The sequence below is a fragment of the Aspergillus pseudoviridinutans genome (genome assembly GCF_018340605.1).
Source record: "Aspergillus pseudoviridinutans IFM 55266 DNA, scaffold_7, whole genome shotgun sequence".
NCBI classification, from domain to species: domain Eukaryota; kingdom Fungi; phylum Ascomycota; class Eurotiomycetes; order Eurotiales; family Aspergillaceae; genus Aspergillus; species Aspergillus pseudoviridinutans.
This window is the reverse complement of record NW_025091287.1, coordinates 429464-454815: the sequence shown is the minus strand read 5'-3', so window position 1 is coordinate 454815 and position 25352 is coordinate 429464. Positions and strand designations below refer to the sequence as shown.

The window sequence follows — 25352 nt, the reverse complement described above, 5'->3', positions numbered from 1 at the left end:
TTACCTTGACGGGGTTGAGAGAGTGGGTGTCTTCTATGGACGATGTAGCAAGCCATCCTGAATGGGGAGAGGAAGCCCATCGTCCGAACTTCCTTCTGATCAGTGCTGAGATTCCGCCGACGGCACGATAGCATTATGTCGAATACATTATATTCATATGTTTCCCTTCATTTGTGTTATTCTAGTCTTCATGGATGTCGAAAATATATCGTGCCGCTATTTAATAGGAGGACTTCCCATTGCAAGCCCCGAATCTGCCTCAATCAGTTATGCTTAAACAGCGCAGGATGAGAGGGAGAACCTACCAACTTCAATCTGCTGTCCAGTCATGGATGTATTCTTTGCCAAAGTCATGAACATATTCGTGTAATCCTCCAGGTCGGTCTACTAGAAAGTGAGCAAGCAATCAGAAGATACTAAGGACAAGAGCATCACCTCATGCTTCAAGATGGCCTTCTGATTGAGCCACTCAATCGCCGTCTTGCCGTACTTTTTACCCTCATCATCATCTTAATGCCGGAAGAATATTTGAATGACAACAAGGAGGGACTCACCCAGTCAGCCAACAACTGTCCCGACAACAGCGTTGACTCAGATTTTTGATCCCATGGACAACGCAGGATTTAGGTGTAAAGCGGCGGCTTTGGTCACCGAGTAGCCCATGCTGCTTCCGTCTGGAGTGATGCCCTAATCATATATAGACGCTGCCGTCCGCATTCTCCTCGACATCATGCAGAGACCTCTAGGCTCTGATAAAAAGGAGCGGTTATAGAAGTAGAGGTTGTCAATATCATGTTGCTTTACATTCTGATTCTGTACCGTACCACAGCCACTAGTGGAATCGAAGTATTATAAACAACAAAGCCGTAACCAGAGTGCACAGGAAATAGTAGGATGGCTTCTCTGATGAATGATGGCGATATCCTTGAATAGAATCACGGCGCCTTGAGGGTCTTTGATTCCTCGCTTAGTTTCGTATTTTGGCGTAATGGTTGAGAACACTCTGGCCTTTACCACATAGACGCAGTTTGGCATTCTGGATTTCTTTCCCAAATTTGGCTCTTATGAATCCTTGTTCCTTGCCCGATCGCAAGCGTTTGCAAAACATTCCCCAAAGCGACTGTTCGACTTAATCTAAACCTGAACTTGGCGCAACCAAATATCCGACTAATCCCAAGATTATTTCGCTGGTTGGTACCACCACAGCATTGCCTGCTATCCGCCCCACTGCTTTCCAATAGGCATCCCTTCGTGGTTGCGACCGATCTCGTTCCTTATATCATAAACTTTCCTTGAAGAGCCAGAGAGCCTATTCCTGCTATGGCTGATTCTAGTCGCGTTGTTTGCGTGGCTATATCATTGGTCCTAACTCTAGGCGCCCTTATCGCTATGCTTTGTGGCAATGCACCTGGTATTGCACGCCAAGACATCTACCTATTCCAGGTCCTGGCAACCGGCAACCACTTCTTCTCTTCCTCTAGCTATACAGATCCAGCTGGCTTTTGCAGACTAAAAACGGCCCGCCTCAAAACACACAGCTTATTCAACGAAATCCACAATACCTGCCCTCGTCGCAATAAGAGAACAATCAGATTTAATGCGGCCGACATTGGTGTCCGTGCCGTGTACAATGTGAGCCTATGGGGCTATTGCCATACCCCTCAAAATGGTTCCCAGGTGTGCTCAGAACCTAGACTCAACTGGGCGGAGGCATCACTGAATGCGGCCAAACGCAACGTTGAAGATTGGATCAACGCAAAGGACCGTCACATAGCCCTACCGGAGCGCTTTACAGACATGATTCAAAAATTTCGCCTCTGGACCCTCGTGGCCGAGGTTTTCTCTGTTATTTCCATTATGGCACTTAGTGCCGAGTTATTTTTTGGCATCTTCGCGACTCGCAGCCTTGTTGTCTCCTGTGCCACATTCCTCGTGGCGTGCGTCGCCACTGTTGCCGTCTGCATTACGGCATTCGCTGCGACACTCATGTTTGTTGTTTCTACGTTCTCTATAGATTTCGGGGTCATCCCTAGTAGGTGGTTTCTGGCACTCCCGATTAGCGCCGTTTTCGCTATCGCTGCCTGCGTCTCCTGGCTTTTTACCACATGCTGCTGCTGTGCTCCAGATAACGGCCGCCACCAGCGTGGTAGGGATCGCAAAAGAGAGACGCTCGTTCCGTCTAGCTCCTATGGAGCTCAGGCACAGCATCCAACGCTTGGTCCACAGTAACGCTGATGTGTTAGTGTTACAGTCGAAGACGGGTCTTTGTAAGGAGTTCCCGCACATATCAGCTTAGCGGCTTGCATGAGTTGTAAATGCGATATAATGTTCACTTTCCAACACTGCAATAATTAGCATTTTAAACAAGAACAGACAGGCTGCATCTTGCCTTGTCCCATTCTTTAAAAGACAAATCATAAAAGTTCTGTCTATCAGCAAACCAAGTCCACCCAGCATTTGCAATAATGATATCCAGGCTGATAATTGCTCCTTTGCCTCTTGAACAATATGTTGATTATCCTCTGGGCGTTCAGAGTCCTATATAATATTAATCCTCCTCTAAAGTGCTTTCGGAAATTAAACTGACCCCTTAGAGAATAATACACTTGGTAGAGTACTTATTACCTAATCAACTGGCGAGGTTATCTGCAACCTTGCAGCTCAAGTAGTAGCTAATGACTACATTGCACCCGTCAGCTGTGAATTTCTAGCACATCACAGCGCCCAAGCCCCTGAACCGACGTTAGCTTTGGAAGGGAAAGGAGAAATATGGGATGTTACCTTAAGCCTGCCATGATGAGCACATTCTTCCCCTTGAGACTATATAGCATTATGTATTGCGTTGCAATCTGAGGTGGGTGATGGTTGAAGTGAGAGTGAGTCAATGACAGCCAAATGTCGAGACTAATGCGGGGTAGAGTTGGCCCCTAATCTTCATTCTCTTATTCACACTCTTTCCATGACAAGTCAGAGAATGGCGGTATTGAATGTTTTGAAATTACCCTATGCAGCCACATGACAGTACCTATGGATAGGCTTGACCCTTGAGCGTATTAGTGCATAGAATTCAAACAACTTCCAGAACTCCTGCCTTACAAGCACTAAATAGACCTGCCATATGATATGCCGCAGAAAGAGACTGAGTTACTAAAAAAATTGCCAGTTAGCTACCTGGACTGCCTTTGTTTATATAAGCATATACTAGTAAATCCCCAGTTCAACTTACTTAAGAGGAGATCTGGCAGGCTTAGGTGCATGCCTCTATAGCGAGATACGTTACGTAGTTCCAATAGTTAACTTCAAATATGTCCATTCCCAGCTAATGTTCACTTGTGAGATAAGATGGAATTGAACAAAAATACAGGTAGATAAATTTCAAAGGCTGAAATATTGTAGTTCTCCATTCCTCCGGGCGTCGTGCCTCGAGATACAGAGGGAAAACTTCGAGTGATAGTCTGCCCTCTAATTCAGCATCTAGCGCATTCAGAGTGACCCCTTCATTCCGTCTTCAGCTAATTTCAAGATTGGCCTCATATTCCCTGGCTGCACTCTTTCCCATAGAGTGACCCCACCGTCCTTTAATCCTTGCTCGTTTGCCACACGAAACCATTGCTCAGCAGTCCTGATTCTGTTTGGGTGTATCTCATCAAGCAGCTTATAGTCCCTCTTGATGATCCCCTGATTCTTACCCGAGTCCCTCCACAGATTCCAAAACCCAGTGAAATTCTCCCGGACCGTCATGAAAGCCGGGTCACTAGGATCGGAGTTATACCCTCCCCCCAGCTCTGCCGCCATGCTCAAAGGTCCTCTGGCCCAGTAGTTGTCCAGATCTTCGTCAATAAACCGCGCTGGATGGCCTGTGACTGCCTCAAAAGCACGAGCTAGGTCCTCGTAGTGTACGTGCTCAATCGCAACTTCCAGGTCCAATCCATTTGCTCTGTCGGGGTTGTCAAACATCCATCGAACATAATACCCGCAATCGTCAAGAGACACATGTGGTATGGCGCCGGAACCTAATGGCACCCGCCATGTAACAATCCCGTCTTCCACCGTTGGAGACATAGGGGTCCCGATCGCAATCGTCATTTCGATATATGGACCGCTTGTGAAAACAGCGGCCCTCATCCGCCCCTGATTGAATTGGTTTTGGAAAAGCACCCACTCTGCGATGCGTCCTTTCCCGTCATAGTGTCCACAGAGGTATTTCGGGTCGTATCCACTCTTCTTGTAGCCGTAGTCCAGGTTCCCATAGACAAAGAATTTTATGCCTTCTTCAATGGCGAGCTCATAGGCGCGTATTGCCCAGTATGTCTCGGTTTTCTCGCCACAGTTAAATCCATCTATGTTGATAAATGCGCCATCGCATCCGCGGTACCCCCTGCGAAGATCGTATTCACTGGCGAATGAGCCCTCGATAAACTCGACGTTTCCAAGTGATTCCAGCTGCCTAGCACGTGGTGATGTGCTATTGCGTGTGAGTACCCTAGCCTGATACTTTTTGTCGCGCACTAGGCCTGAGATGACTGATATACCCTGGGCACCAGTGCCCCCAACCACAAATATTTTGACAATCCCCTGTGATGCCATTTGGACAATAGAAGCAGCAAAAAAAGAATATGGACGGTGTAGTAAAAGGTCGACTCGTAACCTTACTTCTGGGAAAGAGCTCGGTAATCTGAAGGAAAAAATTTATGGTTAGAGATTTGGATTAAGTAGTAATTGCAGACTCGTTACGTCAACGTTATTAGTCGAATAACTAGTTCACCGGCTGAGTAGATTTCCGTGTTCACTAATCATTCGAATGCAGGGAGCCGCCACTGATATATCAGACCGTGGTTGAAACATGGATCGAGCACTGCTTCCACTGAAAAGGTTAATATAGAGCTGTTTTGTTGAAGCAAAGTCGGCCTTGATTTGTAATGTTCAGTAACCAAACAGACATCTTGAACTTGGTTAACTGGCGCTCTAGTCTAGTTAGTTATTCGGTGGGCCATTAGATAAACTCTGCCCCCACTAAAAAAGAACCTTAAAACCACAAGCTTCCAGCTTGTAAAGATTCGAGCGGAGTGAATTGGCTGATTACTATTCAGGATTTGTCAACCATGCGGGATTACGCAGCGACGCCGGAACGAGTGGCAAGTTCAACTCTTCAAAAGGTCAGACGGTTAACCACTTGAGAATTACGTTGTTGGAAACCACACGTCATCACATACCACTTTTTTTAGTGCTAGCACTCACGCTATTTACTTACAAATATCTCGGAAGCTACCCTCATTCCATGTAGCTTAAAATATCGGCCATTATCTCATATTTATATTGACACAATACTAAAGTATCGACATATCCCTACGCATAATAACACGATGGTCGACTTGAAAGAAATTGCCGTAATCGGAGGCACTGGCGCTCAGGGCATGCCTGTGGTCAAAGGCGAGGGAGTACAAATCATTAAATTTGCTACCTTGAGTCTCGCTAACTTCGGAGTAGCCTTGGCTGAGAGCGGACGATACCGTCCCCTATCCAGATAGCGTCAGTGAAAAGGTTAACTCCAAGCGTGAAGATAGCGAAGCTATCTCCTGAAGTTGTGGTTAAATTCGGATCCCACATCACACTCAGTGAGGCTAAAAGCATGATATTTGTCGAAGAAAACACGGAAACTATACCGGTACCAAAAATGTGCGCTTGCTAGTCTTACGGTCCAATACAACGAGATTAGAGTTGCATAACCGAACCGCAAAAATCGAAGCCGACCCCACCGAACTCGCAGCGGTGCAGGGTCGGGGGTAAGCCTAGGGAATCGCTTCGGGTTCGGTTTCTCTACCCCAGACCCGATTCTGGTTCGATTAAAACCATCAGGTTACGGTTTTTGAGGGTTTAACTGTTAGGTTTAACTAACCCTTACTGTTTTACTTAGTAATCACTAATTCCTAGGATTTCTCAAGAAATATTAATATTACTAGATAGCCTAGTATCTAGTCTATCTAAATATGAAATATCAATTCAAAATATCTAGTGGTTAGTAAGATATAAGGGAATAATCATTTCTATCAGGGGTTGGTGTAAAGGGTCGACTACAACCACTCTGTACCACTCTGTTATGCTGCCATCCCTTCCTTCCTAATTATTTTTAACCTTCTGCATTATACCTTGAACTATTTTCAAATTGTTGCTGCAAGCATCTAGGATAGGCAGCGAAGATAAATAGTATTCCCCTTGTCTGATATTCAAGAAGACAAGGATTAGTTTTGTGCTTATACAATCTACTACTCTTTACTATTCTCCCTCATTGATTATTGTCATCAATGCTTACCTGGTCAACGGGCTATCTACCCTGTCACATAGATCCTTACAACTAGGCTATATTTAATTCTCTTATTACTATCTTAAGCTAGTAATTACTTTTAAAAATACTATTCTATAATATTAGAGCTATATTAAGTTTATTTACAGAAGCTAATAGGAGAATAAGATCTCTAATAGAGACCTAGACTTCTCACAGAAGGTTATTTAGAAGCTGGATATTGCATGTCCGGGGATATTCATGTTTGGCGAGCGGAACGTTGGCTTGCCCTGGCTTGGGGAGTTGACAGAAATTCCGTTCAATTCGTACTGTCAGGCAGCAGATTGGAATAAGGCACCTAACTTGTCTCGTGACCAGCAACAGCCAATAAGCTACGCTACTTCTGTATCTTAGAATCATATTTATTGTACTTAGGAGATTCAGGCCTTAATTAGATTGAATCTGAAGGACATGACTCTGTTATTTATTAACTTCGACCTGGATCTTACTTGATTCCATTAACCACATCTAACCCAGTTAGTTCTATCTTTTCCAGTAATTTCGTATGTATTCGGAGCCACTGGAGATGGCGGATTGCCTGGTGGTGAATACTTAAATTCAGCAGGCGATATATTTTCGTGTGATTGTAGGCAAACAATATCCAGGCGGTTGTGACAAATCAATGAGAGAAGCCATGGCGGCGAGTTAGCGAGTAGACTGCGAAGCCTGTTGACATAGCACCTATATCTGAGTCTCCGGTGTAACCAAATAGGGAAGCCACTGCAAAATATACAGACGAATCTAAATCCCCAGGTATGCCGAGACTGTCTGTTTAATTTGCCCAGTTTGAGCGGTGTGAGTGATCTATTCCAGATATTTTATTATTCTGGAAGCGGGCGCGTGAATAATGGACAACGTACAAGGTACAGGGCAATATCGGAAGGAGCAGAAAAGAAAAGGAGCGAAAGATCGGATAGACCGCAAAAGAGGAGCAAAAGATCTGATAAGGTGCAAAAGAAAGAGATCAAGGCGAAGGATGCTGTTGCTTTGCCCAGTCTACTGCATGAGTCTCACTGGTCAGCCAATCCACATTTTTCTAGCGACCCCAGGCATCGGGGGAGCAGGAATTGAGTGGAGACTGGTGGGTATGGTCACTAGTACTGGGCCTGGAACTGGGAAGTGGGAACATTTATTCGAGAGATCGGCAGGAAAGATATGGAGACAAGGGGAGGTAAATGCCAGGAGGGGTTTCGATGCAGGTAAACTATTCCACTTATGTACTAGATACTATCCCTTGTCGGCGCTAGTCGAGAATTGCGACAGGTACGCATGGGAAGAAATCAAGCGACTTCTCTATATCCAAGCCATTGGTTGGTGATGTCTGGGTGGTCGGGACCCAGTCACTCACATAGGGACCCACCCAGTCACTGACATAGGCACCCGGTCACTGACACAGAAACCCGGTCACTGACATAGGTCCGTCGGTCTTTGGATCACATCTCTACTGTGCTTCGTGCCTCTTGAGATCAGAATCTGTGAGTTGTTGTTCACTCGAGTCTCAAGGCTCAAGCTTCTCCAAATGAAACTATCTAAATAGCTCATTCATCTCTCTCGAGCGCTCAGTATTTTATTTCTCCGTATAGAACATCAATTCTACTTGTATTTCGAAGAGATTATAATTCTTGTTTCCGTTCTCAGCTACTAGATGTCGAGTCCTGTCCCTTCCGTCTACAGAGACCCACCCCATTATGTATATTCTTTCGACGTTGACACCCACTTGGGTTCTTCCAGTCAGACTGGAGACTCTACTCTCCATTACCCTGTTCAGGAGCAATCACTGGCCTTTGCGACCGATCCGACGGCTGCTACATATCCGTCGCAAATCGTTCCTCCTGGTATAGCTTCGCGATCTGATTGGCATATGCCAGTGTCAGCAATGTCTCAACCAGCATTTGCCCCGGATTTACTTTCTCTTAATCCAGGAACAGAGGCATTTCTCAACCAGCGATGGGACAATCAACCTTTTGTGGAGAGACGCTCTCGCCAGTCTCGGGGTCATATCATTGAGAATGGCGGGCATGGTGACTCAATTCCACCTTTGATAGATCAGTTTCATCCTCTCCGGTCTCTGAACGAGGACGGAGTCTACCAGACTACCAGCAAAACGTAGGTTTCCCGAGCTGTCTCAGATACCGCTGCTGATTGCCCCGCTCATAGGCTACCAGCTGAAAACGCCCAGCTTGTCTGCAAGTGGGAGGGATGTACCTACAAAAAGCCATTCAACAGAAAGGCGGACCTAACTCGTCATGTCGAGTCGATGCATATTGCGCCACGATCGTACTGCTGTCTCGTTGAGGGTTGCCCTAGACTTTTCAGCAGGAAGGACAGACGCGATGCACATATGCTGCAACGGCATTTGGTCTCGAGTTCACAGAGGCAGGCTGGAGAGTAGTGACTTGCATGAGATCTATTTGATCCTTTGCTTGCAAGAATTTTTGCGTTGGCGACTGGCTTTTGCTCTTTTGTTCTTTTCTTTTCTTATTTTGTCTTTGATGGTGATATGCAAGCGAGTTGTATCAATTGGTTATCGTCTCTTACTGTAAGATGAAGAGACCATCCGGTGGTGAGGTAAAGGGTACTTGATGCTGAGGGCATAGAGAAAAGGTACCAACTAGCTGACGAGCACATTTCATCAAAGACTTGTAGTAATGCACTCGGCATTGAAGAGGAAGATGATTGGTCCGGTGGAGCGTGTGGACTTGAAAGCAGGCGGGGAGGTTGTTGAGACTTGGGGTGTTTAGGTTCCTCCTCTGGGGAAGGGTAATTCCGCACATGATAATGGTGCTATGATAATGCACTCGTGTTCAAAACTTGAAAATAATATATAATATTCGACATACTCATTCAACGAGAAGTATATCGGAACGTTCCAAGTGCCGAGAAATTTAATCTCTATACCACGGCAGGGCTTTTCGTTACCGACGATCTATCGTTAGAATACCGAGCTACGAATCAGGCGCTCCAGTCTATCTTAAGCTGTTGTTTACCTGAACTAGAAAAGTGGTAAAAAGTCATGTCAAGCTTCGACCCCGCACTGTGGCCTTTCGGGAAATAGCGAGACTTGTCTGGATTTCGGGGGAACAATGGCCGAGACTGTCACCTGCTTTCGTCTACTCAACGGTTTTGCGTAGAATACTGTGCAGAGGATGACCAGCTTATGTTTTAGAAGGTATTTTCGATTAAAGAAAAGAGGATTGCATCTCAGTGGGTAGCCCGGAGAAATATGAGAGATCTGAAGTCCCCTGAAGAGCGGCAACTGAAGTTCATATCGATATCTCATTCTATATGCAGGCTCTATATATGATTCATCTATATCCATGTCATATCTAAAAAGCTCAAAATCTTTTGCAGCGGAAGACATGTCCTAACCCAGCCACGACATGTTCCTGACGATATGGCTGCAGCCCACACAACCGGACGTAGCCATTAGCACTAGTGCAAGTATGCAATGTCCTGCAGATGGTTTTGACACGCAAGACCACATGCCCTCAATCCCGTTTCAAGCCAACTTTACCCGCCTTCCGCAGGCCAAAGTACCCGAGAAGAGTACAAAGAACCATAAACCCAAACATCGTCCAGAAACTAGCGCGGTATCCAGCCATCAGCGCACCAGTCTCATCAGCGCCAGACTCCTCCGTCACAATCGTCGAGATAACCTGCAGGATCGCCAGGCCTAGGGCACTGCCGAACTGCGCGGCCGTATTGAAGACGGCACCTGCCAGCGCCTGTGTGTCATCCGGGAAACTGTTCGTGATGATGATTAGGCCGATGGTGTAGAGCGCGTTGAAGCTGACGGCCTGCAGGAGTTGCGCGACGAAAGCATTTCCCCAGTAAGGCCAGGACGGCTGGGTAACGGCCATGAGTAATGGGGAACCAGCGCAGAGGAGGGAGGTCACTGTGGCGATCCAGAAGGCGGGGACTTTGTGTACGAAGACGCCGATGACGAGGTTCAGGAGGACGCCGACAATGAGGCTGGGGAGGATGCGGACGGAGGCGTCCAGCGCCGATAGGCCTTGGACTTCTTGGAAGCTGGGCCGGGTTAATGAGAGGGCCACAAGGGGGACGGAGGGAAGGCTTACAATAAGCTGGCAAAGAGCTCCATTGAATTGACGACTGTTGTTGAGATGGCGAGGGCAGCGCAGATGCTCGAAAAGGCTGTGTTTTTCCACAATGCATTGGGAATGAGGGCTGGCTTGTTCCTCTTGACTTGGTAATGAACCCAGCCGATAAATGAGGGAAGGGCAAGGGCAGCCAGGCACAGAATGACGATGCTATCGGCAGATTTTATCCGTGATGGATTGGCGCTCACAATACTATTCTTCCGGTTAGCTTCAGCCGATGTTATTGTCACAGGACGACCTACGCCAGGAGATAACAGAGCAACGCCATGAACGCGGATGCCAGCCCAGCACCAACCCAGTCGATTTTAGTCCTGATGTTGTGAAGGAGATCCGAGTACTGCGTGGTCTTACTCCGAGGCAAAGCCCAGACACCGGCAACCGAGAATACCAGCGTGATACCGCCCGAAAGAAACCACCCCGATCTCCAACCGATAGTGTCGACCAGGACGCCCCCGACCACCAGGCCCAAAGAAAATCCAAGTGGTTGGCTGACCCCCAAGCACGAAAAAGCGACATTACGGCTTCTTCCTGGAGGCAGAAGCTGTGTCACGATAGAGATGGAAGAAGCCAAGTGCATCGCGAGACCGACACCTTGGAGTGCCCTCAAAACCACCAACTCCTGCCCGGTGCGAGCCACTCCCTGACCGATCATCAATGCACCACTGGCAAAGGAGCCCACGAGTTCGACCCATCGTGGACCAACAGTGTCTGCCAGGGACCCCGCCAAGAGAAGAGTCGCGGCGGTCGCGAGGCTACTCACCGATGAAGGCCAGAAGGATAGAGAAGGGGGAAGTTGAAGCTCCTTGGTGATAGTTGGCAGACCGACAATCACCAGCCCATTGATCACGCTTGCTGTTAAAGTCACAGCGAAAAGCTGGCTGAGTACAATGACCTTTCGCAACTGCGATTCTCGGGACTTTTCTGGCGACCGAAGATTTGTCGCTTCCAATACCAGAGAATTGATGGGTGTAATCGTCGCAGTCGTAGTGGTAGACATGTTGCCGACTGCTGAAGTATCGCTAAAGTTCGGAATCCTTCAGGGCCTTTATTTAGATAGGAGCTGGTTAATATATGACTCAAAGGACTAGACCACGCCCTGGGAGATACATTTTTCCCTTCAGTTCAGAAGAAGCGAGACTAAGAGACATGCCACGCGACGCTAGGGCGCGCTAAAGTCTAAAACTGGGGATATTAGGCAATAGAAACGTATTCCTCCGGTGTCGCCCGCTCCGGCTTCATGGTTCGTGCGCCCGAGCTCGGAGATTCGCTCTGATAGCCGAGCCCGACCCACTCAGCGGACTATAGACTACCAGTATGAGATCTTATGAGTTTAGTTCGTCTTGGAGATGTTCCGAATCTCAAACGTCAAGTATCCGTCCTATTCCAGTTTTTACTACTCCGTACAGTCTACAAGTGGGACAGCACTTGACCTTTCTTCGACTCAATGGCGTAAAGCGGACTAAATGATCTAATATTTAAGAGATGACGGTTTCTTCAAGAGCATCCCGTTCTGTGACACTCTCAAGTCACTCGCTATTCCGTGGAAAGAGCCGTTAGTTTCAAATCAGTAAGGCACGTTGGTGTACTGATGCAGGCATCGTGAAAGGAAATGAGATGCATCAGGGAATACAGCGGCCTTGATTTTAGGCTTCAACCAGTGCTTCTGTCGGGCTCAGGAGCGCACTTGCTGGTCGCTAATACAGAGTTCAGTGAGTTTTCAAGAGAAGGAGCCGGTCACGACTTGGTAGTAACGACACGAAGAAAGAACTATGTGAATCATACTAAGGTCACTTCTCACTCACTCCTTCCTCGACCGGTGATCATCCGACCGAATATTGTTCCACCAACGGGCATCAGCATCTACTGCATCTCCATCCCCAAGCTCCCTTTCCGTGCTGCCTATACCTTTGCAAAACATCCACGTTCTTACTCGAGACTTTGCCTCTTGAATCMGTCTTCTCTACCCATTGCTCATTGTACAAGATGACCGACAATAACACCTCAAACAAGACGAGTCATCCATCCACCTCCGCTGCCAACGAGAGCACCCTCCAGACACCAGGTGGTATGCTGTATCTTTCTCCTTCCCATGGATACTTGAATATAAACACACTAATAACATCAGATGTCCGCCCGTGTCAACGTTGCCCCAATCCAACAGGTCACCCGGCCGACCGTTGTCCCCTACGACCTCTGTCGACCGGGGTGAGACGCGCTACTCCCACGGTCACCACTCGACCCGGCCCCGGGAGCGCTACAACACCCACCTTAGTGGTTTCTGTCGGCGGAGCTCATATTTGGCACTACGGCGGTGGCAGCGCCACGGTTAACATCCAGATTCCCGCGGTTGCGATCGAGCCACCGACGATTGCCATCCAGGTGCGCGACAAGCAGAGACGCAGGCGTAGAAAGAGACCAAACAAAGCCGCTAGAAGGGCTCAAAAGGCTGCAGAAGAGACCAATGCTCAAGAGCATACCCCCGCAGCGGTGAAAGCGGAGGATAATGATGACAAGGCGGTCCAGTGAGGTTCCTTATTCTCTGCGTCGAGACTCGCTCATTGCGCAGATCTGGTCTGTCTACTTGCTACAGTAAAGCTGGAGGAAATGATGATGCTGTTTGATGTTCGGCTACAGTTCTTATCTTACAAAGAAGGCAAGGGAGTTGATTGAGAGGAGTTGCTTACAATTGATCCAACGCATGTACTTAATTACAAGAGAGAGAAAGGAAGTGTTCACCCGCTCTGAGGCATATTCCTGCCGTCGACTAATCATGAATCTACTTCGATAGGAATATCGCATGCCAGCTAAGCTTTGTAATCAGGTCATGAACACTTTCGCGATGGTAAACCGGGACTATTGGATGCCACTCGACCGCGTCATTGTTCAGTGTGGAACATCTCGCCATTGAACTTCGTGTGCAGCAATGCTCGGCAGATAGTTAAGGCTAGTGCTTCAAATAAAAATCCTCGACCCTACAAGCATTGTTGAAATCACAGTATCCAGTCATTTTCACGGCTACAGTCAGTCAATGGCCATGGATCGTATATCCACATACAATTCCACGAGATCAAATGTGTCTTTCTAGACTCTGTGGATTGAGTTCAATGTCTATTCTCCCCAAAAGACTTATAATACTCGGTAATGTCGAATCCACCAGTCTCCTCGAGCTCTTCAAGAGAAATCTGCTTTACTTCGTCCGGCACAGAGACACATAGCTCGATGTAAGCCATGTTGGCACCTCTCCCGTTGTAGAGCACCCCCATCTCAATCTCCGCATACGGTTTGTCGGGCACATTGTCAAGAACAAGCGTGGAGGTATGCTCGAACATACACTTCCGTGGTACAATTGAATACGTCGAATCGCGTCCAAAGTCGAGGCAACCACACTCTAGAATCCTTGCTTCCAGATCACAGAGATACTTTGGGTTGGGCTCTCGCGAGCGTCTTCCGTCAGATTAACATCCGGGTCGGCATCAAGCTCGTCCCAGTAGTCGCTGTAATCGCGCAGGATACAGGCCCTCGCCACAGCCGGTCTCATGGATGGCACGCGCCGAAGTAGCTCTTTGCAAGTCGCGAGACGAGGAAAGGATGGGTACCAGATGCAGTAAGGGAGCTCGTCTGAGTCGCTCATCCCAGGAATCCTATCGCTCGTGATCTCTCTGGCGTTTAATGCACGGGTGAATTTGGGCAATAATCCACGAAGTTCGGTGGCAAAGCCTGGATGGTATCGAATTCCGCGCACGACACATATCTGAGTGATTTCTTTTCCCAGGGCTCTGAGGATTCGTTGACTGCGGACAGCAAGAAGGCAATCCTGTTTATTTGTATTTTTTGTTCGAGAGCCTGTGAATGGAGACGAGGCCCATGATGGATCGATAGCCTAGAGTAAGGAGACTGATTTGCGGAAAAGGCAGGAGAGCGAGCGGCGAGGAGGTCAAATGCCCTAATATAGTAAAGCTTGCCGTGAATGTAACCTTGGCAGGGGCTCAGGGGCAGGGAACACTCTATCGTCCATGGTAGCTATTTCATAAAGCTGGCCTTATCTGGATGCTAAGCGAACTGCAACCCACTCCAATCAGCGCGGAGTGAGTCTAGACCTGTTGGACCGGGACGAAGTAGGGCTTCCATTTTCCGTCCTCAAGATGATGGTTCGTCGCAGAGGGCGAGGAAAAGGCGATGATCCTCAGATTCATTATGGTTTTCATGTTCTACATTGAACACTATACAAACAGCGGCACTCCACGCTCAATTCTCATGCCATGTAGTTTATGTATACTGGATATGATTTAAGTATATCGGGGGCATTGAGGCCAAAGCCAGACTCAGCGTTTCATCCAATTAGGTTGACAATCCTGCTTTGACTTCTATTCCAGCCAGACCTCTACAGCCTCCTTGAGATGACTCGACAACCACTCCTCCTCAAGCGGCACCTCTTTATCAAACCCATGATCTCCTTCTCGCAGCGTCAAAACAATCTTATCCCCACCAGGCTTCCCCTTTACGACTTCCCGCGCCTTGGCAACGAACTTCTCACTCTGCTCCACCGGCACAATCGCATCCTGCAACCCATGCATAATCGCAATACCTCCACGCGGGATTTTCACATCAGGCCGATCTAGCCATTCAAGCGGATACCGCAGTTCCCGCGGCGAGCCCTCCGCGCCGTCTTCGTAGAATTGTCCCAGACCACCATAGTATACAGCCGCTAGCATCAGATCGAATCGGTCCGGAGGAATACCCGACGAGCGAATCACGCTTCTATCCATTCGAGCCAGATAATCATCCACCGTGGACGCAGGCACATCTGGGAAGGGCTCAGAGCTCGTAGGTGTGCGGAAGTACTCCGACGCCATGTCGACGCCGGGATACGAAGCTGTCGTCGCGCGGACTTCATCCGTGTGTGCCAATCCAACGCAGATACTCAGTAAGCCGCCGGCGGATTCTCCAGCTGTTAGGATCCGGTCCAGGTCAAGTTGTGTTGGTGTGGAAGATGTTGCGAGCAGCTCCGTGACGGCAGATGAATGCAGCCAGGCCCAGAAATCTTCAATGTCGGAGAATATCTCCGGGCTGGTTGATTCGGGGAGCAGCCGGTGGTTTGGGCTTACGATGACTGCGTCGTGCTTTTTGGCGAGCTCGAGTAGCCAACCGGGGAACCATTCCATGAGGAGGGAGTCGCCGGTTATCTGGTTGTGTTAGTCGTGCAATTGATCCATGAAGGGGTGGAAGTCTTACCAGGCCTCCGCCGTGGAAGCGGACGATTACTGGGCGTTTGCCGGTGAATGTAGACTTGGGGATGATAAAGTCTGCACGGATGGCGTGGTCTCCAATCTGTTTATAGTGCGTCTGGATCAGGTTGAAGCCAGCGAGTTTTTCGTAAGTTTCGATGGAGCCCATTTTTGATGATATGTGTGATAGAACTTGAAGGATATTTCTGTTGTCGGGAAGTTATCTCCATTTCGGTGTCTACCAAGGCTATATATAAGCTTCTCGCGGATTATTCATATACATCTATTCAACGCGCCTAATATCATGGAGATAATTCCGGAGACCGTGCACTATCTCCACCGATTGTTTTCATCGTTTGCATGTTTTGCACACCCTTTAGACCGACCAATTATAGTGTAGATCTATATTAGGTACACTGAAAGGACACTGACGATGGCAGGGAGTCTATGCACGAAGCTGTTTGTCTCAATACATTCATTTATTTCTGCCCAACTGTTTCGTAATGCTAGACATCCAAGTGACTCATCAAGGTATTGGCAAATAGCCTTTCACATGACGAAGTAAGACAAAACACGCAAATGTTCCCGATATTAAGATAGGCAACCACCACGACAGGTCAAAAAAAGTTGGGATCCAGCCAGCAACGATCCACCATAGGAATTCCCTGGAGCTCAAGGAGTATATCCTCGTTCCATCCTGCTTTGCTAGTCTCAATAAACTCCCGACTCCAACCCAAACGTCTGGCATCAACGCCACCGGCGCTAGCAGGATTTGTCGATTCTCTGATCCTGTCCCGGACCGTGTGAAACACCATGCTCCTCCAGAAGGCATTGGCCGGTTTGCAGAGTGTATCGCAGTAAAAAACCCACAGCCGTGGTAAAATCAGAACATTCTGCAAATGATAATCGAGGATTGCCTGTTTGAGAGGCCGCTCTTTGAAGACAGCATCGCTTCCTCCCTTTGCTGGAACACGCAGCTGGCTCACAGTGCTGTGAACCTGCTTCCACAGCGCGAGCGCCCTTGCAGGAGGGGGCGCGTCTTCCTCGACGCACGTCTCCAAGCGTGCAGCCTGAGCTTGCAGGGCGCGCGGATATTGCGTCGCGAGTTGCATGACCTGGAGATCTTTGATACCGTTCAGGCGGATTCCGTGGTGATTGAACAGGGAGGCAGATGCGTTACCGACGTCGAAAAGGATCTTGGACACGGCAGGAGATTCAAGGAGGAGCTTCAGCGAGTTGTCGGCGAGACTGGTGGTAGTAAAGGCGTCGTCGCCTAGCGTGAGCACGTCAATCAGGAACACCTTTTTGATTGGTCGAACAAAGAGGGAGATGATTGAGATTGATCCATCTTGTCCTGGATCTATGGTCTGAACGTCGAGGAACAGAGCTGCGGGTTTATGCAATTGGTGATCGAGCTCGTTGAGTAATTTCTCCAGAGCACCGATGGAGTCGATCATCTGCATAGCAGCAGTCGCGGTTTGCAATGCCATGATTGATGTAGCCATATGGCTTCAGACGGCAATGATTTGCTTGGTGGATTTTTCAGAAAAGATAAAACAATACCTGATCGATTCTCGTAGACCTGTATGTTTGTAGTTCGAGGAAGTAGGACGCACCACTACGTCAGCTCTAGGTGTGGACATAAGGTACCGAGTAGTTGAGAACCACGGCTTGCAACCGAAGTTGGACCTGGGTTCTGGATACAGCCATCAGATAATAACAGAGGAGGCAAAGATCGTGAATGTGAGCTCTTGTTGCGGGATATTCCGAAAGCGTATAATCTGTCCTCCTAAATTTGTTAAATCAACAAGATTAAGTGAATGGTGGGTTTGGAATTCTCTCACGCAAGTTCACAGTGATCTTTGATGACATATAATGACGCAAGATCTTGTTCGCCTGTTATGATCATATTTTGCCTTTTTAAATGGTAGAATATTAGAGATATGGCAGCTCAGTGGTATGGAATATAAAGCCTGCTGGATCTGGAGTTTGTCTACTTCCCTCATCGAAAGCATAGGATGTCGATTTGAATACTCTCCAGCCAGCTTCATAGCGTTCTGCTTGTATTAGCAGAGTTCTATCATTACCTCCAGTAGATTAAACAAGTGGTTATCATCAATGCTCAACGATGCTGTAGTCAGAAACTGACTGAGGCGCAGTTGTCACGACACTAGGAAATTACAGAATAATGTATTGCCAGTTATCACCCGAACAGCTAGATCTATGAGTTAGTAGCTTGTATACTTAGTCAAGTGATAAATGGCCTGTCTAAGCTCCAACTGCGATTAACAACACATGAGCAGACATTTCCGATCAATCCAAATAAAGATAGGAAGCCGAGGTCTGCTGCAATTTTCCGAATAGGCTAATTAGAGCGGAATTAAGCGACAGGGTCCCGACTAGGCCGTACAGAGTAGAGAGCTTCATACCGTGTTAAAAGACCAGCACAACCCGTATCTGCCAGAGTTGTACTTATATTCGGTCACTTTGGCTCAATGAAGAGTACGCTTCGTTAGAAGTGATTCTTCAACAGAAAGGATTCTATTGCCAGTGGGCATCGGCCATGACTCATAGTACCCAAATTTAACATCTGCTATGGGAGTAACCTCAATTAAATACGAAGCTGGGCGCCACAATCTCGGACTGACTCATTCCTTGCAAACTACAATTAACCCATATATATATATAATACCAACATGTCCATTGTGTCTTTCCCCTCTTTCCAATCCTTATATCACACTGTATGACCCTACTTCAACATGGCGAAACAACCCTCCCGGCAAATTCGCGCCAAATACACCTCCACGACCATCACCGTCTACCAAGCCTACAGCCCCTCCATTGCAGATGCCGCAGTGGATGCCCAAAGATTTGTCCCTCCGTTTTCCCGCACACGCATGACCTGGATCAAACCCTCCTTTCTGTGGATGGCGTATCGATGCGGCTGGGCCCGGAAACCCAAGCAGGAACGCGTCCTGGCCATTGAGATCACACGGGAAGGCTTTGAGTGGGCTTTACGGCATTCATGTCTAGCACATTGTCCTGGGGATGATGCAGAGGAGAAGGCAAAGTGGCAGGAGCGGCTACGAAGCAGTCCGGTGCGGGTGCAGTGGGATCCGGAGCGGGACTTTCAGCTTAGGCCGTTGGATTTCCGGTCTATTCAGATTGGGCTGAGTGCAGAGGCAGTGAATAAATACGTAGACGAGTGGATTGTTGGGATTACGGATGTGACGGAAGTCATGAGGGAGATTGAGAAATGTCTGGACGAGGCGAGGATGGAGGATGCAGTGAGGTTAATGCCAGTGGAAGACGTGTATCCGTTGTCCGAGGAGTTAAAGGAGATTCTGGATGCTAGTAAATGAACTGCAGGATGTCCAGTATTACAACTGATTTATATCAGCTGAGTGCTTTCTCTCTAAAAGGTCATGGACATGGACAACCCATCACTGATTGGTCAATCACACAGCGTATTAAAGTAAGACATAAGGGTCTCGGATTGATCCCGAAGTCTTTCCTTTTGAGTCGAAGATCTTACCCTTAGCGTGGAGATAAAACCGTCTTGAAACGCCGGCGGCGGCTACGGAGCAGCTGTACTATACACCACGATTAAGGGATGAACAGCCGAGATCTTGCAGTAGTTTGCTAAAGTAGAGACACCTCACATTGTCGAATTCTTCTACTTTCATTTCGAAAGGATAACAGTATAACTCTCATTTGGTGCCAGCGCCTGCGCACAATATATCTAGCTAGAATAGCTCACGACTCCGTCAATCGTCGGGAGCGTATTAAATACAGGATATGAAAGGTAGACGGTCAGGCCTAATGCAACTCGGCATTAAATGCTTAAGCCTTGATGCACTGGTGGTAGTAAGGGTTCCACTGCTGGCAGACGAGACCAGCCTCACAGCTTGTGGCACCGGAGTAGTTCTTGCCACCGCACTGCATGTAGATCTTGACCGAGCCGCTGGCGCTTCCGGAGCCGGAAGAGCCGGAGCCGGAGCTGGAGCCAGTGTTGGAGCCAGTGYTGGAGCCAGTGTTGGAGCCAGTGTTGGAGCCAGTGTTGGAGCCAGTGTTGGAGCCAGTGTTGGAGCCAGTGTTGGAGCCAGTGTTGGAGCCAGTGTTGGAGCCGGAGCTGGAGCTGGAGCTGGAGCTGGCGGGAGGAGCAGCGGCAGGAGCAGTGCTGGTGGGCTTGGCGACAGTAGCGAAGGTGGTGGGCGCGACAGTTGTGTCGGCGGATCCCTGCTTCGTGGGAGCGGCGGTCACGGCCGCACTGGAGGCAGACGTAGCAGGGCTGGAGGAGCCAGAAGAGCCGGAGGAGGAGCCGTCCCAGACAGCAGGGCCAGGAATGGGGTAGCTGGTGAAGGAGTTGTAGATGTCGAAAAGGACGCCGGGGTCGGTGGCCTTGTAGGCACCGGGGATGGAAACACCCGCAGGAAGGGTCTTGGTGCCGGCAGAGGTGACCTTGACCTGGACACACTCCATGTAGAACTGGGCGCCACCCTGGCGGTTACCCTCGTGCAGGGCGATGATCTCAGGACGCAACAGGTACTCGCCAGCGGGGACGTCGGGAACGGTGATCGAGTGCTTGCCCTTGTTGGCGATCAGATTATCAACCGCCCATTTGCCGTTCGAGTAGCCCTCCTCAGCGATCTTGACCCAGCCGTTGCCAGCAGTGCCCTTCTCGGTGGGMGCCRTGTMGACCATGATGGGACCATGGTGGGAGGAAGCGATGATGTCGTCGGAGGCAGAACGAGAGTCGTGGTGCCACTCGAAGGTGACCTTGTCACCGGCCTTGACGGAGAGGGTCTTAGCGACAGCCTTCTTGCCGTTGACGTTGCAGGTCATGTCGGAGGAGGTGACATCGGTGAGAGGGCTGTTGTTGGGGGGACTGCGAATGTATCCGTCAGCGGAGTTTCCCGTACCCTGGTCCACGTCGTTGATCCAGACGGCGTAGACGGTGGCGTGGGCGCTGACGAGTTTAGCTGCCGCTGCCAGAGCGAGCAATCCGAAGGTCGACTTCATTTTGAAAGAGTGTTAAAATGTAAAGAATGACTGAAATGAAGGAGAGAAAGAGAGAGAAGAACGAAAGAACACAGATAATCAAGGAGAGATGAATGCTGAAGACTTAGAGGAATCATGATGAATCGGGGGTAGAAGGGTTTATATAGCAATGGTGGTTAGAGGACGGAGTACTGGCGATAGCATTAACAGTCTAGTTGGAGCGATGGGGCCACAGGAGATGAACCAGTCCCTGCCAAGACATAGGGGTCCCTTGGCTTCCCTGTCACCAACGGCGCCAAGAAGGGGTTTCATCTATATGTTTCAGTGACTGACTCGCGCTTTTGATCTATCCTGTTTGTCATTGACCAGTGCCGTGTCTTGTCGGCTAAATGCACCGGATGTCCTCCGAATAGGCAGCGGGGTTTGTAGTCAGTACCAATAGCCTTAGGGACCCCAGTTGATGGTAAAGTACGAGATCCATCTTCGCCGCCCAATAAGCGGCCATTCTCTCACCATGGCCGTGTCCGGACTGTGGAGTGGGCAGAATCATGTACCTTAGTCCAKCACTTCTGCTTGGTCATATAGAAATATATTAACTTATACTGCTTTGTCTCACTATGGTGTCGTCACTTTGCGTTTCCGGAATATCCTCCGATGCTAACAACTTACCGCGAGCTTCTAGCTGGAGCTGTCTCACTTGTTCTCCTGTTCTAGGAATTAAGGGACCATCGTTTACTAATTCTGGACATCTTCCATTGGATCGATCCTGCGTCGCTACAGCCTGAGCTGATACAGCGTCTCCTCCCTACCCGTGGCCTAGAATCGGAACGGAGGAAAGGACCAGGATGAAACAGACCCTGCATAGGCGTCTAGGTAGAAATTATCCGCAACAAATTCCCGAAAGATACTCGTCAGTAATCCGTATAGCTCTCTTCTCTATACGAGTTCGTTGAACAAGCTCAGGGAGACAGTTTCACGGGCATAACAGGCGCCACTCGGCGACTCATGTATCCAGAATATGACTCCCGAACCCTGATGTTCCCAGGACTACAGGTCTCTTCAATTCTACTAGTCCGAGGTGTCTCAGCCTTTTATCATTCGACTGTTTATATGGATCAGCGTGTCACCATGGTTTTTCAACAGGGGAAATTAGGCGCCATCGGTCGTGACCTTGGAACATACCACCTTATTTCTGGCAGGCTATTTTACACGACTCAGGGATGATTAACCTTGTCTGATTGTGACCAGGCGTCAATCTCGCGGTGAATGCATTATCCAAAAATGAGTGGTTGTCAGTTCTTTATTGGTGTCATCTTTCAAGAAATATATATGTTTGACTCTGTTGAAGATGGAGAAGAGACCATGGACAAATACGTAGCTGGATTTATTGGCCAATACCTTAGTCGGTGCTTCAATAATTATTACAGTGTGGAATATATCCATTTTTCTTTCCTTTTTTATTCTTAGTGCTGTTAATTTATTTATCGCGATAAATTGGGGGATTTTATTGCTTCATATGTATCCGTGCTGGCTAATAAAACGAAATGAAAGTGACAATTTCAACAACAGCATGTTAGCTCAGGGGAAGAGCGCCGGGCTCATAACCCGGAGGTCCCTGGATCGAAACCAGGACATGCTATTCAGTTCTTTTTCCTTTTCGTTGGTTTTTTGTGCACCCCATTCTCTCTTTTCCTTTTTGTCTGGGCTGCTGCACAATGATTGGTTCCTTTCCCAATGCCAAGTCCGGCTAACCTACTTTAAGCGATCAAGCATAACTCAAGTACTGACTCATGCGACCAGGGGGGAAACCTTCCCAGTCAGGACAGGACTACTCGCTTCGGCTCTGGGCATGTCACAAAAGAACCAAAGCATTCATCTCGGACAATGAACGATGAAAGCAACTTTTCAAATAGATAACCAACCCCGACTCTGGTTTATAATTGACAATGGTGAGATCACATAGTCCAACGGTCCTATGCATCGTGCCGGTCGCAGTTCGACTGCCATGTCGGGACAACATCAGACGCCGAGACTGTACAAGCTTTGCTCCACTTATACCATGATTGATACTCCGCACCTAAATTCTAATGCTCGGATGAGAATATTATAATATAATGTCACCAATCTCTCCGCTGAGGGAAATGTTATGAGTCTTGCGCGACAACTGCGCACTGGTTCCCTCAGAATCCGCAGAGTGCTGCCATATCATCGGTCTCGCATCCCTGCACGCAAGACGAACAATACGGACCTGCAGCTCTTGGGCCACCCAGTTAGCCCTTGATCATCTCTTTGGATTAATGCGGCTTCGATGCAGATAGCCATCCAACGAAAGTCTCTTTGATCTCTGGTGCTTATCGCGAAGAACGGACAGCCGTGGGTCTTGCCGAGTGTGAGACAAGCAAGTCACCTTCTCTTGGATTAAATATGTGGATGGGATTAAAAGCAACAGGCAAAAAACTGTGTCGCTCGCTCCGATCATGAATATCCAGGGCTTCACCGGTTCGCCTCCCTGAGTGACCCGGCGAGATCGAGGCCATGCCCTCCTTCCTGGCCACTATGGCCGAAGCGAACAACGTAATCGGCCTCCATGCATGCGCGCGCAATCCTACTAGCACGGATCTTACAGAGTCCCACTGGATCGAGGTAGCGGACCTAGTCTAGGAGAAGAGCGTCTTCCCCGTCTTCGACAGTGCCAACCAAGAATTCGCGACGGGGAACGTCCACGACGCCTGGGCAATTCGGTTCTCCACCGAATGGGTGCTCTCCGACTGACTCGAAACCCCCCTGAGTATGTGTCGTGCAATCCTTCTCGAAGAACTTCGGCTGTATGGTGACTGCGTTGGTGCTTTGCATTTGGTTTCCCCCTGGGCGTGGCTACTGGAGAAGCCAAACCCAGGTTAACTCTCAGGGCGAGAGCGGAGTACTCGAGTTCGGTCAAGTTCGGGCGAGCCTTATTGAGACAGTCCCTGGGGATCTGGAACTGAACGCCCAGTGGAAGGGAGATGTGGTTACGACGAAACCAAGGATCAAGACTACGCGGTTGGATTCTGTGGCAAGCTGGAGGAATATAGGGCTTGCGGGCATTGGTCGTTTATTGGGAGCCTGATGGGATGCTTTGCTATGCGGAGCTGAGTTAGGACAATGTGAGCAGGTTACGGGAGGAAAATACTAGATATCTGCCACATCAGGCAGGGTGAGTATTTGTGGCTGACAGAAGGCAATGTGGACTATGTTATCTGAGCAATCTGGGACGTCGGCGGTCTCGGCTTAGCGGGATTTCGGACAGATCAGTCGGTCTTCGAGATGGATACAATCATACAAGTCGTCAGTAGATTATTGTCCATTTGTCATCCAATTTCCCCGTCCTTTGGCAAATGCCGGAAAAGCCGGCAAAAAGTCCATCAAAATTCTTGGAGATACGCACCCTTTATCTCCGAATTAAATCCGGATATGATATTCAAGTATATAAATCCCACACCACGACATCCTTAACAATCAAGTGCCTTGTTATTAGTACTAATAAAGACCAAAATGCCCTCTATCAAAAACTCTACAATCGTCATCTTCGGCGGCAGCGCCGGCATCGGCTACGGCGTCGCCGACAAATGTCTCTCCGAAGGCGCCATCGTGCACATCTCCTCCTCCAACCCCTCCCGCATCACTCAGGCCGTCTCTTCCCTGAAAGGAAAGTACCTCGCCGGGCAAGTAACAGGACACACCTGCGATCTCTCCCTCCCAGACGTCGAGCAACGCCTCGTCAAACTCTTCGAGGAAATCGGCTCTTGCGATCACATCGTCTACACTGCCGGGGACGCCTTGGCCGTTAAAACGCTTAAGGACATCGATCTCCAATTCATCCAAAAGGCTGGACACATCCGCTTCCATGTCCCGCTGCTCGTCGCGAAACTTGCCCTGCGGGTCCTGAAGCCGGGGTATACCTCGTCGCTGATCCTGACGGGGGGTGTAATCGGGAATCGGCCGCAGCCGGATTGGGCTGTTATTGCGGGATATTCGGCCGGCCTACACGGGATGGTGCCCGGTCTGGCATTGGACATGAAGCCCCTGCGGGTGAATTTCGTTAGTCCCGGGCCTGTGAAGACGGATTTGTTTTCGGATGAGGTGGCGGAGATGTTGGCGAAGAAGACGGCGCTGGGGAAGGTTGGAAGTGTGGAGGAGGTGGCAGAGGCGTATGTTTATCTGATGAAGGATACGAATGCCACGGGGAGCTGTGTGAGCTCAAATGCAGGATCATTGTTTGTTTGAGCATTTAGTATCTTGCAGGGCGTATGCATAAGGTAGAGGGTTGTTACAATATAATTCCGCATTTGTTCGCAAATTCAGAGGAAGATCTATCCGGTTTAGTACCAAGGTGTGATCATGTTCTTTCTTCACTCAAATCATAACTGTTCAGTTTGGGATATCAGTAGTATGCCCTTGATATGATAGATAACATTTGATAGGCAGTGGCTGTCTTATCTCTATATTAGTGGAGATAAGGACGGAGATGCCCTAACGGGATAATCCGATAACCTGGTGGCCATTGAATACACTATGGGATCTATCTTGATATGCCACTTCAGCATGCCTGATTTTGTTAGCTAATGGATACAAATCTGCAGTGCTGACCTAATGACCTGCCGGACAACAACCCCGCATCCAAGTGTC

The 25352-nt window shown here is 48.7% G+C and overlaps 9 protein-coding genes and 1 non-coding gene across 10 annotated transcripts; 5 read left to right on the top strand and 5 right to left on the bottom strand.

Annotated features, from left to right (window-relative positions):
* Positions 1-1320: 1320 nt before the first annotated feature.
* On the top strand, positions 1321-2229 carry Asppvi_009468 (SUR7/PalI family protein; the record flags this gene model as incomplete). Its single annotated transcript, XM_043305323.1, has 1 exon — positions 1321-2229. One exon carries the CDS (start codon positions 1321-1323, stop codon positions 2227-2229), a length of 909 nt encoding a protein of 302 aa, XP_043161258.1.
* A 1254-nt stretch (positions 2230-3483) lies between these two features.
* Asppvi_009467 (uncharacterized protein) lies at positions 3484-4587 on the bottom strand (the record flags this gene model as incomplete). The annotated part of the gene is made up of 1 exon (XM_043305322.1): positions 3484-4587. The coding sequence occupies one exon, from the start codon at positions 4585-4587 to the stop codon at positions 3484-3486; it is 1104 nt and encodes a 367-aa protein (XP_043161257.1).
* A 5241-nt stretch (positions 4588-9828) lies between these two features.
* Asppvi_009466 (putative MFS transporter) lies at positions 9829-11458 on the bottom strand (the record flags this gene model as incomplete). The annotated part of the gene is made up of 3 exons (XM_043305321.1): positions 9829-10369; positions 10420-10653; positions 10704-11458. The coding sequence occupies 3 exons, from the start codon at positions 11456-11458 to the stop codon at positions 9829-9831; spliced, it is 1530 nt and encodes a 509-aa protein (XP_043161256.1).
* Positions 11459-12444: 986 nt separating this feature from the next.
* Asppvi_009465 (uncharacterized protein) lies at positions 12445-12987 on the top strand (the record flags this gene model as incomplete). Its single annotated transcript, XM_043305320.1, has 2 exons — positions 12445-12526; positions 12587-12987. The coding sequence occupies 2 exons, from the start codon at positions 12445-12447 to the stop codon at positions 12985-12987; spliced, it is 483 nt and encodes a 160-aa protein (XP_043161255.1).
* A 575-nt stretch (positions 12988-13562) lies between these two features.
* Positions 13563-14092, bottom strand: Asppvi_009464 (uncharacterized protein; the record flags this gene model as incomplete). The annotated part of the gene is made up of 2 exons (XM_043305319.1): positions 13563-13793; positions 13874-14092. 2 exons carry the CDS (start codon positions 14090-14092, stop codon positions 13563-13565), a joined length of 450 nt encoding a protein of 149 aa, XP_043161254.1.
* Positions 14093-14825: 733 nt separating this feature from the next.
* On the bottom strand, positions 14826-15855 carry Asppvi_009463 (uncharacterized protein; the record flags this gene model as incomplete). Its single annotated transcript, XM_043305318.1, has 2 exons — positions 14826-15644; positions 15694-15855. The coding sequence occupies 2 exons, from the start codon at positions 15853-15855 to the stop codon at positions 14826-14828; spliced, it is 981 nt and encodes a 326-aa protein (XP_043161253.1).
* Positions 15856-16303: 448 nt separating this feature from the next.
* On the bottom strand, positions 16304-17176 carry Asppvi_009462 (uncharacterized protein; the record flags this gene model as incomplete). Its single annotated transcript, XM_043305317.1, has 1 exon — positions 16304-17176. One exon carries the CDS (start codon positions 17174-17176, stop codon positions 16304-16306), a length of 873 nt encoding a protein of 290 aa, XP_043161252.1.
* A 1269-nt stretch (positions 17177-18445) lies between these two features.
* Asppvi_009461 (DUF4291 domain-containing protein) lies at positions 18446-19048 on the top strand (the record flags this gene model as incomplete). Its single annotated transcript, XM_043305316.1, has 1 exon — positions 18446-19048. The coding sequence occupies one exon, from the start codon at positions 18446-18448 to the stop codon at positions 19046-19048; it is 603 nt and encodes a 200-aa protein (XP_043161251.1).
* A 3206-nt stretch (positions 19049-22254) lies between these two features.
* Positions 22255-22326, top strand: Asppvi_009460. Its single transcript has one exon. It is a non-coding gene; the product is annotated as a tRNA-Met (tRNA).
* A 1892-nt stretch (positions 22327-24218) lies between these two features.
* On the top strand, positions 24219-24950 carry Asppvi_009459 (oxidoreductase, short chain dehydrogenase/reductase family; the record flags this gene model as incomplete). Its single annotated transcript, XM_043305315.1, has 1 exon — positions 24219-24950. The coding sequence occupies one exon, from the start codon at positions 24219-24221 to the stop codon at positions 24948-24950; it is 732 nt and encodes a 243-aa protein (XP_043161250.1).
* Between the last annotated feature and the right edge of the window lie 402 nt (positions 24951-25352).